The following is a 12,666-nucleotide window of genomic DNA, read 5'->3' on the forward strand; positions in this document are numbered from 1 at the left end:
GGGCCAGCCGTGCCCGCCGCCCGCCTCCCGCCGCCCGCCTCCCGGGCCGCTGTCACGACCGCCCGGACAGAGACCGTGGAAAGGGATCAGCACTTTTTCCTTTGCTCCTCTCCTGCCCCGAGGGCCTCCGTTTACCCTTAAGCTCAGAGTTAGGCGCTCTTGCTCCAGCGCCAGGTCCGTCCGAGCCCGGGGCACTGGCGGTCCCGGCTCTTGGCGATATATTCCCGCTCCCTTCCCATCCCCCTTTGTCCGCGGTGGACGCGCCACCCGTTCCCGGCCCCCAGGGCCTGGGGCCGGACCTCGGCCTCCCTCTTCTTCCCCGAAGCAGCGCCAGGCCCTGTGGGGCGGGGAAGGGGTTCCGCGATCTCCCAGGCAGGTCCGAGAGGGATGTGTAGATTCATTCTCCTGTGGAGAACAGGTGGTCCCGAGACCAGGCCCTTTTTTGCTCTTTGTATTTTATTTTGAAACTGTATTTAATGCTTTTATACGAAGGGGGAGGGGCGGGGAGAGAGCTGACCCAATCACCCTTATGTGCAAATGTCTTATTTATTTTGCGTGTGTCAGAGATAAGCTGTGAGGTGGTGGAGAAAGGACCGAAAGGTTGAAGGAGCTAGGACAGAGGCGGGGATGGGACCCGAGACATCCCATGTATGACCCTCTGGGCGCCAATGTCTGCTCTTCACAAAGTGAGGCCACTGCAGGGACAGTTCTCTTGGTCTTAGGGTGGGGAGGTCAGCGGGTGGGACTTGAGGGCTGAGTCTGGAGGGTGAGGGGCACTGGCAGATGGGGCCGGCTGCCTGGGTATGCGGAAAAGCAGAGGGCAAACAGGTAGCTCCTTCTCTCATCCCTTCTCCCCCAGGCCAGAGCCCAAGGTTCAAGTGCCTCAGGCCCAGACGCCTTGACTCTTCCTGTTTGGGAGTTGGATTTTATACCATGGGTTTTATAGCATTTTTATATAATTCAAAATTGTCAGAGTTGGAAGGGACCCTGGAGACCACTAATACCCCCCCATAGGTAAAATGAAGCCCAGAAACTGAAATTATTGCAGTCACATAGGAACAGTACAAGAACTAGAAGATCTGAATTCCCAGTTCAGTGTTCTTTGCACTATACCACCCTGCCTCCTGATTTATAAGTTATTAAAATTTCTTTCCCTGTGAGGCCTGCCTGCCAAAGGATGGCATGTGCTGGGTGCTGCAGGCCATCATGGTGCAATCGTGACTCCTCGGGGTGGCAAAGAACTGCATGCTTCCTTGGGATGAGTATGCTGAATTCTGTAGGGCAGTTCTTGCCACTGCAGGCCTCAGCTGAAAGGTGCAGACAGCAGTCTTCCCCATCAGAACTGGGGTGACCAGGCCTGGCCCAAGACCTCCCCAGTAGGGAAGGCTCAGCATTGTGTTTTGTTGTCAAGGCCACCAAGGATTCAGGAAGATAACTGAATGGGCTGTCAGTTGACTGAAAAGTGAATTCCCAGCAATTTTAGACTTCCAGGGTTTTTGAGACAGTATTAAAAACTTGAGAACAGAGATTATGGATGGCACCAGGCTGGGCACTGCCATTCTTTTACTTTCCTTCATGCCTGTTGTTTTCAGATCCAGAATGAGTATTCTACCACTTTTTCTACTCTGCCCACTCAAAAACAGTAGGCAAATTGGGGCAACCGATTATAATCGTCCAAGCCCACTGCTGAAGTTCAGGTAAGTCAGGGCAGAGAGCAGGTTAGGAATGGTTCCCCGCCCCATAGGCAGGGAGAGGCTTAGGACAGGAGTGGATGTCTTCTTTGAGAGATAGCACCCCCCCACACACCAGTGGTTCTAAGTGTGGCCCCAGGCCAGCAGCATCACCTTAGGAACTTTCTAGAAATATGAATTCTTAGGCCCCAGCACAGGCTTACTGAACTGGGATGGGGCCCAACAATCCGTTTTGATAAGCCTTTTTGTGATCTGATGCAGCTGAAGTTCTGAGTGTCAGTGATTTGGGAAGGCAGGCGGTAGTGATCCCTACCTTGACTGTAGCTATGACCTAACAGGTAGAAGTCGGGGGTTAGCTGGTCCTCATCCCTAGGTGTGCCTGTCTCACCTTGGGATTCCAACATGAACAGGTGAAGTTTCTTCATGATCTTTTTTTTTTTGGTTAATGATATGCTTGCTATTATTGCCAATATGTAAATGTTACTCTGAATACATATTTATATACCATGTTACTTAGTGACACTATTCAAACATTTGTATGCGTATTTGTGAAGTTTGCATCAGTCATTTAAAAAATATTTCACCCTAAGTTTTCTAAGAGGTATGTTGAATAAAATTTTTAAATCCAGTTTTAAGGGTCACAGCAGCCTTAGTTATGGAAGAAGAGCAGCAAATCAGTGGTGACAAGTTCTTTCAGCAAAGACCTGATGTATTTAGTTCCCATTTTCTATGGTGACTGCCTCAATTTAAGTGCATTGTGGCTATGTGTGATTTATAGGCTGCTCCATGTTGCAGGCAGGGAACCCTCGCAGGTTGGTGGGAGGCTGAACTTGGAGAATAGACCCCTCCGGCCTCTTCCACTCCTCCTCATCTTTCTCTTAAGATCACCTCTTAGAGGGTCTCTCATTTTTTTCAGACATCAAATGCACAGCTGTGCTCTATTATGGAAATTCTGCAATCTTGGGAATCCTTACCAGTATCAACTATTAGTCGCTTTTAAAGCCCCAAAAGTGGAGTGAGATTGGGGGGAGTGGAAGCCTTGTTTGGTTCTTACTTTACCCAATGTATAAAGAATAAAGTTAGCGATGGGGGGAGTGGAAGCCTTGTTTGGTTCTTACTTTACCCAATGTATAAAGAATAAAGTTAGCAGAATGACACCAGTCATTTGTGTTTTTTTTTTTTAAATTTTATTAATACCACATCAATTTGCAGTTTTACAGGGACCAAGATTTAAGCTCCTTAGGCACTACTGCTTTTTATGTTGCACGCACAGACACGCACACAAGTTTCGTTAGTAATTTTTTCATCTACATGTTTTTCTTTAAAAAAAAAAAAATTCCTGCGTGGCACAGACATCTCTCCAATTATCTAAACACAGCAGCAACAAAAGAAAAGAGCTAGATGTGGAGGCTTCCAGTGCAGAAAGAGGTCTTTTGGAGGGGAAGCCCAAAAAGATGATCAGTGCATTGACTTCCAGGGAGGGCAAAGGATGATGATGGCAAATGCATTTCCTACTATGACATGAATAATCAGCTAAATGTTTCAAAAGGGAAGGGGGCTAAGAAAGTAAGAAAAGTAAGTAAGGCAAGGGTACCTTTTACTCATCTATATTCCTAAGTAATTTTTCAAAAAAAAAGTGGAAAGAAAATTTCCTCCCACACTTTCTTCAGAGTTGCAGTACTTAGGGACCATCAAATATTGTAGCCCTTACTTAAAGTCACCAGTGCTTATTCCCTCTGGAGGATTATGACTCAAGAGTTACAACCTGGAGGAATTCACACATGACTTTTCTTTCAAGTTTACTAAATTTTCATGTTGAAGGGGAGGGAGAAACTTATCAGTTTCAAATGGGAATCAAAGAGTCCCATTTGCCCTCCATCAGATGTCAATTTGAGTTGTTCTGTTGTCTTTTAATTGTACGCGAGGCCCATCAACCATCTGGCCCTGCCTGGTCATCCTCACCTAAAACTTCTTGGAAAACACTCTCCAAAGGAGCACCCCGGGCCATTACAGGACATTTTATGTGTCTGAAAATGAAAAGAACCCTCAAAACAACATGCACCCATAAGCTAGCCTTGAAACAGTTAAAACTCCATTTGAACCACAAAATGCACTTCCCTACACTAATTTGTGGTCTCTTAACCACAGACGTACACAATCTCCTCTCAAGCCAGCTCGGCTTTGGTCCTTAGGCTAAAATGATGAGCACAGGTTACAGATGCAGCATATGAAGAACAAAGCAGTATGGAAAAGATAAAGAAAAAACAGACTTTTTGTATTTCTGCAGTCCAACTCTTGAGAATGTTCCCCCCCACAGACTGAGATAGGATTACGATAACTCAATAACTGAAGAGCCCACATGCAGATTATTTTTTTCTCTAACAAGTTTACAGCAGTGTACAGCAGTTACAGACATTTATTTCATAGTAAGAAAAGAACAACCATATTCATTAAACTTGAAGTGAGGTGGGCAGGGGAGAGGGAGGAAAAAGCACATTCGGGAATGAGTTCTTAAACTAACGCTCAGCACTGATGTCTGAGAGAGATGACACAGACACCACCTCCCCAAATGGCAGAGCCTTTCCTTCCCGGGGATGAGTGGCAGAGGGAGTGGCAGCCACAGTGGTGCTCCTCCTGACACCCTCTCCAGTCCCACTTTCTATTTCCATTCTTATTTATCAGGTGGCATTCTGGGAATCAGGAATTTTCACTATCACCTATAAGTTATTATGAGAGTTGAAAGTTATACCATTAAGTGAAGGAGAGAAAGATTAGGAGTAGCTGCTCACATTGTGGGGAAGGAAGATGGAATGAGAGGGCTGCAAAAAACCCAAGGGCCTTGAAGGAATCCCATTCCTGTCCCCAAATAATTTCTTCATAAGTTAATCATTATTTCTTAACTTAAAACTAAGGGCGAAACTATAATGGGAAGCTGTGTAAGACTAATCCTTGAAAACTGGAAAGAAGGACCCAAGAGATGTGTTCTATCTTTCATTTTCTCCTTTACCTCCAATCTTTCCCCTTTCAAGCTACAGGTAAAAGCTCCACCACCACTAAGATATTGATTTATTCTATTAATTTGATTCTTTCTTTTTCTTTTGGGTTCTAAGATAGTTCTTCTTTTAGTCCAACAATTCTTGTGCTTGATACTGAGGGTAAAGGGAAAGGAGGGGAGAAAACACCAAATTAAAAAAAAAAAGCTTGGAATGCAGGCTCAAGCTGATGCTGAGCATGTTCCTTCATAATACAAGTAACAACATTATAACTATTAAATGGTATTTTAGTAACTGTTGCATTTCCGGTTTCCGTGTGCTTATTCTGCCTTTTTTTTGGCGATTCCAGGAAGTTTTGCTTGAATCCTATTAAGGGAAAAAAAAAAAAAAAAAAAAAAAAAAGGTAGGTAAAACATAAGCATTTGTCCTAGGTTTTTATTTTAACAGTGATGCTAGAAGAGCCCAGCATTTGCTGAAACAATGTGAAAAACATTCTCCCATTCACAGGGATGGATGGAAAGAGAGGCAGGAGCTGAGTCTGGGCTAGGATGATCCTGAGATGTCCACAAATATCCATCCCCTCCCCCTGCTGCCGTCCTTCACTGGGGATTCTAGAGAAGAACGAGAGGTGCCTGGGCATAATGCCTGCTTTCTATGCTTTCTGCACACTGGCCAATGCAAGAACCCATCTCTTTGGCTCTGTGAGGTACAGGTAAAGAAATGTTAAGTCACCCACTACTGCCACAAAAGGAACAGAAGTCAAGGGTCAAGGCAACATGTAAAAAGGACATGAGTCATTGGTTCCTGGTTCCCATGATTATAGGAGCTGGAAACAGTTCTCGGCCCTTCACAGGACACCAAAGCTCTACTTTATTCTGACAAAGGTATTCTGAAATCATTAAGGCTACTCATCGCCAAGATCAAGGCTACTCTCCACACGTCACATCCCACAGTAGATGACCCAAGCCAGATAACATGGCAATCAAGACATCAAGTTGTAGCTGAGCTATGACCGTTTTTCACAAATCAGGGGTAAACAGCAACCAGATATATATTTGTGCTAATTGTCTGCCTGGTTTTAGCACCAGTGCAAATGCAAAAAAGCAGGTGGAGACCTGGGCATCATGCCAGATCTGTCTGGTTATGTTATATTCCCATTTTCCTTTTTATAAAGCTGGAAAAAGCACTAACGTGGGGTATGAAAGGAACTTGAGGGGATTTAACTATTTGTGATACTTTGTTTTTTAAAGAATATTTGAAAAATATTAAAAATGTTAACATTTTTTTTTTTCCTGGCAGCTGGCTGGTATAGGGATCCAAACCCTGGACCTTGGTGTTATGACACCTTGCGAAAAAATGTTAACATTTTAATGAGAAGTATTGGGTTCATAGAACTTGCTAGAAATAATTCAAAATAAGGGCTGGCGCAAGTCTCACTGGGGAGAGTGTGGTGCTCATAACACCAAGTCAAGGGTTAAGATCCCCTTACCGGTCATCTTTAAAAAAAACAAAATAAAAAGAAGAAAACAGCTTCTTGATATAGGGAGTCATAAAGATATTTATCAATATTTTATTACTTGATTTAAATACTAATTGATCAGGGCCGGCCCATGGCTCACTTGGGAGAGTGTGGTGCTGACAACACCAAGTCAAGGGTTAAGATCCCCTTACCTTTAAAAAAAATATATATATATTAATTGGTCAAAAAAATAAAACAGGAATTTGGTAATCTTAGAAAAGAGCTTTGAGTCTTAAATTATTTACTTATTAAAATTTTTTTTTCTTTACCAATGCCCATTGAGCATAAAATTTTCATTTGTGAAGAAAGAAGGAAGAGTTTGGCTTAACTGATACATATGAAAATGAAGGTGGGGAGACAACTAAGAATATTTAAAAGTCAGTTCAAAAAGGCATAGTGGTCCTGATTCCACCGATCCTTTATAATCTAAGGTACAAAGGATGTTTTTTTTAAGAAGCAGGTGAAATAATTTCTAGTAAAAATTAAATTTCTAGTTAAAAAAACAAAAAACAACTATTAACCAAGTTTTTCTCAGGGTGAAATTACTTTCTTTTGCATCAGCATTTTAAATAGGGGACTAAAAATAACTGGGAAGAAAAGCACACGTCATGATGAAATATGGTCCCTCAACATACTTACTTTTCAACAATTGACTTGGTCTGATCCCGGGCAATGCCAACATAGTGATCAATCTGGGTCTTTTAAGGAAGAAAAGTATACTCAGTTGTGGCAACACAGAGGTTAACAATTTTCCTGAAGGCACTGTTCTTCTGTCTAGTTTAACCATTTTTAAAATACTGTTGAGTAGTATGGAAAATGAAAATAATGCCCAGTTTTTTAAAGTATTTAAAAAAACTTCTGGTTTTAGACTTCAAACTATGCCATACTTTGTTAAAATAAAAATCACTCATCTTTTGCAGAGGTAAGTCTTATTTAGTAGGTATTTCCTTTAAAGACACTGGAGTACAGCATTTTCTGAATACTAGAAACCATGTGCCTGATCTATATTCTTTTTTACTTTACTTTTTTTTTTTTTTTTTTTAGAAAGTTCTGACTCCCTGGGGCTTTTGCCCATTGGTCTCAATTTCCCTCTCTGTGGCCACGCAGGATGAACTGAGTCAGTCCTTCCTACGACAGCACTGCAGACATTGGGAGGCAGATGCCACTCATGTCCCCGGTGTTCTCTCATCTCTAGTCCTGCTTCTTTTGGCTACTCCTTATGGTTTTCATTCCCCTCAACCTATTTGCTCTTTCTATCATGTGTCTACTCCCTTCTTCAAATGTGGTACCCATGAACATTGGAGCTAGAAGGGAATTTAGAGAGCATCCTACCTCACCCATTAATTTTGTACCTGGAGAAACTGAGTCCTTCGTATAACTTCGTATAATGTATGCTATACGAAGTTATTACGGCCACTCATTTAACTCCAAAGCCCACTACCTGACAATTTACCCCATTCTGTATCCCATGACATCACACAGCATAGCTCATCAGAGAAGGTTAGTCAAGGAGCTCAGCCCAAATCCAGCAAGATAAAAATGAGATTAAGAGCCCTCCACCATTATAAAGTTTCCACACAAAAATTACAGTTCTTAGAGAATATAAAAGTTCCAACAATGCAATCAGCCTTCCTTTGTTGCCCCAGAGAAAGTAAAATCCTGAAATCAAATCTCCCCCACTTTGCTACTTAAAGAAATCAATGTTGAAAAATATTCTTTCCAGATGTTTTCATTCTACACTCTCGGGAACCTGGGTGGAATCTTGATTCCTTCTTCAATAGCTACAGCATGGACTGGCTCTTGCTGGGATTGGTGTGGCTCTTCCAGAGTCTTCTGGGAAAGATTTACCCAATGCTATGTCTCCCATGGGTCCCATTTCCTGAAGCTCCAAATTAACAGGCCACATAATATCTCAGGCTCAGCCGCATACCATAAAACAATCCCAGTCACCTCAAAAGCTTATCAGGTAAACACTACTTTCTTTATACCCCAGAGAGAGGGAGGGGGGAAATGACACTTTTTTAGTCACATTACTCCTGCTCAAAACCTCCACTGGCTCTCTATTGCTTAAAAGATAAATTACTATGACTTCCTTCTCCCAACATCCAAGGATTTCCAGGATCTGGCCAAAACTTATTTCTCCACCTCTGCATGCTGTTCATGTCATTCTGCCCACTTTCCATGTCCTCTCTCCTCCTTCCTGCCCCTCTCTAGCCTCGACTCATTAATTAAAGCTCAATTCAGGTGACACCTTTTCCACAAGGCTTCCCTAGCAATCCACACACAGTGGTATCTTCCCGCACTCAACCCCACCTGTCCCGGAAGTCAAGGACCACAGCCTGTGCTACTCATGCGCCACTGGCCACACACAGTCTTGCCTCTGGGCTCTCTGGTAGTAAAGACCAAATCTGTACTCCACGTGGCCTTATCAAGAGTGCTGCATACAAAATGTGATTCCACTCTGGGGAGAAGTTGGTTTTGGCAGTCGGAAATTTTCACTCTACAAGAATTTGACCTCGGATTAGCCAGATATCCGTCGCAGTCTCTTCATTATGTTTTTTGGTGTAGCCATGTCCAAGCAATTAAACATTGACTAAAATACATGTTACTTTATTATAAATGGCTTTCTATTTTATCACCCCTTTATATTATAATTATGATCTATTTTTGACATTATATTTGTAGATTATATTATCTATGAATTTCATTTCAGAATGGTAAAGAAGGCATTATAAAATATTTGTTTAAAAAACAAAAAAGGAGGATAGAGATATTGAATTTGATAGGGTTGAAAACTGCAGAAGACAGAAAGATCTGGATTCTGTTCCCTGAACTGAGATGTAACCATGTGTAACAGTATTTGCTGAGTGCCTTCTGCATACACAGACACTCTGCTATGTGCTGGGATATCAGGAAAGATAAGACTTCTTTTTCCTTAAGAAGCCTACAGTCTTGTGGGGAAAACAGAAAAATGATAGGCATGTTTCTCCTTCCTATTTATTGAGAAAATATTTACTACCAAATATAAACTTATAAAAACTAGATGTTGTCCGGGGGGTGGGGTGGGGAAGAAGATATAACAACTATACTTTTATGAAGTTGTTACAACAAGCAAACGGAAAGGACATTCTTGGGGGGGAGGGGAGAGAGGGAGGAGGGAGGGAGGTGTCGGTGATGGGCCATAATAATCATATACATTGTATATTGACAAAATAAAAATTTAACGAAAAAAAAAAAAAAAAAACTAGATGTTGTAAATTAATACAACTTAGCAAAACATATCGAATAAATCCACAATAGTATCATGCAAAAGAGGAAAAAAAACCCATTAGACTCCTGAGCTTGTTGCAAGACAGTAAAATTTACTTGCTTATTCATTCAAAAGCTATTAGTTTGTTAAAACTAATTTGCAGTAAATTTTTTAATGTCACAGATAGTAGAAATTATTCCTTCTATTTTCACCAAAATACAACAACCAGAGAGCTCCAGACAGAAACCTGTTCTGTGTAGTCACAGCAGGGTCTCTTTTTCTTTGAAAAAGGGCTTTTAAAAAACTTATCATTTGCTAATGTTAAAGTACAAATTTTTTGCGGACTCTGATTTTCAAGAGGAAAAGTGTGAAGAAAACATCTGTTAAAGTTATAGCACAACCAGAAAAGCTAGAAATCGGATCCTAGAAATGCATGACGTACTGATTTCATTAAGACTTGCCTCTGGTATTAAGAAAACTAAAGGAGAGATAAGAAGGAAATCAGTAATAAAACCATGAGCAAACACAGTGAGTTTTGATATCATCAAGAGCACAGCCTCAAGACCAGCATTTCAAGGGGGGGCTTAAACATGTACTTGGGACCCCATCTAACTGAGTACTGCTGTAGGTGCTCTGCTTTCCCTACCCTGCTCAGGAATTTAGAGAGTCCTCTTTGGTCTTGAAGTATAAGCCTTTAGTTTGTCAAAAAGTTCTTGGTTCCTAACTTTGCCACTTCTTGAGGTGATCTCAAGGCCTCTAGTTGATGGTTCCTGCCACCAATCAAGCTTCATCATGCTCCATAAATCTTGATTTTTAGTGAAGTTTGAGTTTTACACCTGATCAGCCCTAGAGAACCCCTTCACTAAAATCACAAGTAGAATGTTACTTGTGATACTTCAACTCACTTGAATGGATGGCCTTCTTCTGACTTCTGTACAGCTTGGATGACAGACTTGTAGACCCTGAAGCTGATGGTGACAGAGAGAAGAGCCAGGATGAGGTAAGAAACCACACTGATGACACTGAAAGCGGCCAGGGAAAGTAGCATGATCAGCGTTGTGCCGAAGACAAACCCAGTCTTCTTCACATCTCTCCAGAAAATCAGATCGTGCACTGCCCAAAGAGAAGAGAATATAAAATTTAAGAACACCCACAGCCACAAGCCTAGGACTACTCTCTGGCTGTGTTATGCACACCTATGCAGCATCACACTAGTACGCAAATATAGGTACACCCCACTTTAAGATAATCTGATAAGTGAAAACCAAATTATGCTAGGGGTGATGATTCATGTTGCAAAAGGTTCCTCTGCTATACTGATTAGGTTTCACAATAGGTTTATAAAAACTTATGAGCTTATTTCAGCTACCAAAGTACAAAGGGGTAAAGTGTCATTTACAAAATATTTTGGCAGAAAGGATGATAGAGCAAGTGTGGAAAATCTTGCTAACTTAAGCAAACCATGCCTTTAAATTAGTTGGGTCAACAGACTAAAACCAAAGCTAACTTGAAATGTATAAATTGGCATGGTAGCAAAGAAAGTGAATAAAAACAGACCAACTTCTATTAGCGCTAGTTAGAATGAAACACCAGTCTCTATGTTAATCCGAAGATAACTCAGGAAGGATTATGGATGGTGGGCCATATAATTATCCAAACCACAATACTTTTAAAAGTGAGTGAGGCACTATTAATAACGGTCAGGAAGTGGTATAACCAGGACGATTCCAGGCAACTGGGTCTTATGGTTGGGGACATCCAAACTAGAAAAATCTAAGTTCTTCTCCTTAAAGACACCTCCAAAACTCTGGATGGGTTGGTCTGAGTGTAGTGGTGTTAAAAACTAATTGATTACAACCAGTTACAGATTTCTTTGTTCCTTCTTCACTCCCACTGCTGCACTTGGCTAGCCTTTTAAAAAACAAAACAACACTATTCTGGATGGCAGCTGCTGAAAATTACCTGCAATCTAGCAATGACACTACTGTTTGCATTTCAGTCTTTGAAGGCTAACTTCAACACTTGCAGCCCCATCGTGACTTTCTTCCCAGATACTCTTTACTTACAAAGGAGAGGAGAAGGGCTTTGGAGTTGGAGAGACATGAGTGTGAGTTCTGGTAATTCCCAACCATATTATTTTAACCTTTTAAAGCCTCCATTTCCTCATCTGTAAACCAAAGAAAATAGCATCTACTTTCTAGAGTTGTTTTAAGGAACACATAAAGCTACCACACAGAGAATGTTTAGCACTGTAAATGACATGCAGCAAACACTCAAATTTTAACTATAATCAAAATAAGGTTAGCCTGAAAGGCTGTGATTTGGGATAAAACGAACCTGAGTCTGATTCAAACTGACCCGATGGCACCTAAGTCTTCCCATATTCAGCTATAAAACTCTCCTCTGAAACCACTGCTCCGATGCTTAACTTTGCTAGAGCCAAAGAACCTAACTTGAAACCAAGAAAACACTAAAAATATGCTGACGGAATGGAAGAAATAATCACTGGTTTAGACATCCTGGCTAGGGGATGTGACTTAATAAAAGGTATTATGGTTCCTGATGGGAAGCATGAGTCTCAGATAATGATGTTGCAAAAGAGAGAGAGAACTGGGAGGCAACTCAAGCTTACCTGACTGAACAGAGAGATGGAACAGAATGCTGCCTACTTGAGAGAGCGAATACTTAGCAGGAAAATTCCTACAGTCAGAGTCCAAGTACATACATGCCAGAGTTCATATGACTATAAGAACCTTTCAACACAGAGTGCTTAGAGGACCAACATCACCAGCAGTGGAGCAACTGATACCACTGCCTCTGGATGTATAGCACTGAGAAAGACACAGCATCACTTGTGGTGCTCCTGCCCAAAAACATATAGCCTGAATCTAATAAGAAAACGCCAGACAAACCCAGCTTGACAAAGGTTCTACAAAACAACTGGCCTGTATTCTTTCAAAAATATCAATGGTGTGAAAGACAAAGGCTGAAGAACTTTTTCAAATTAAAGATAAGTAAGGAGACATGACAATGCATAAAGGCAAAGGCAAGTGTGATCCTAGACTGGACCCTGATGAAGCGGGTAAAAATAGCATATATAAAAAATATGATGTAGATATACTACATTTTCCGTATCCACTCAAATGGAATACTACTCAGCTATAAAAACGAATGAAATACTGCCATTTGCAACAACATGGATGGACCTTGAGA

General features: G+C 41.4%; 2 protein-coding genes across 2 annotated transcripts in view; one reads left to right on the top strand and one right to left on the bottom strand.

The window, feature by feature from the left end:
• Positions 1-153, top strand: part of LOC103586231 (chromosome unknown open reading frame, human C11orf95) — a 5,492-nt gene extending 5,339 nt beyond the window's left edge. Inside the window, exon 7 of the mRNA XM_008567458.1 lies at positions 143-153. Within this exon, the coding sequence (XP_008565680.1) occupies positions 143-153 (11 nt within the window). The remainder of the gene's footprint in view (positions 1-142) is intronic.
• Positions 154-2,861: 2,708 nt separating this feature from the next.
• RTN3 (reticulon 3) overlaps positions 2,862-12,666 on the bottom strand; it is a 57,979-nt gene continuing 48,174 nt past the window's right edge. The window contains 5 exon segments of the mRNA XM_008567447.1: positions 2,862-4,848; positions 4,851-4,887; positions 4,890-5,050; positions 6,843-6,901; positions 10,359-10,566. Of these exon segments, the coding sequence (XP_008565669.1) occupies positions 4,814-4,848; positions 4,851-4,887; positions 4,890-5,050; positions 6,843-6,901; positions 10,359-10,566 (500 nt within the window). The 3' untranslated portion in view covers positions 2,862-4,813.

This window comes from Galeopterus variegatus, unplaced genomic scaffold (assembly GCF_000696425.1).
Source record: "Galeopterus variegatus unplaced genomic scaffold, G_variegatus-3.0.2 Scaffold319, whole genome shotgun sequence".
Classification (NCBI taxonomy): domain Eukaryota; kingdom Metazoa; phylum Chordata; class Mammalia; order Dermoptera; family Cynocephalidae; genus Galeopterus; species Galeopterus variegatus.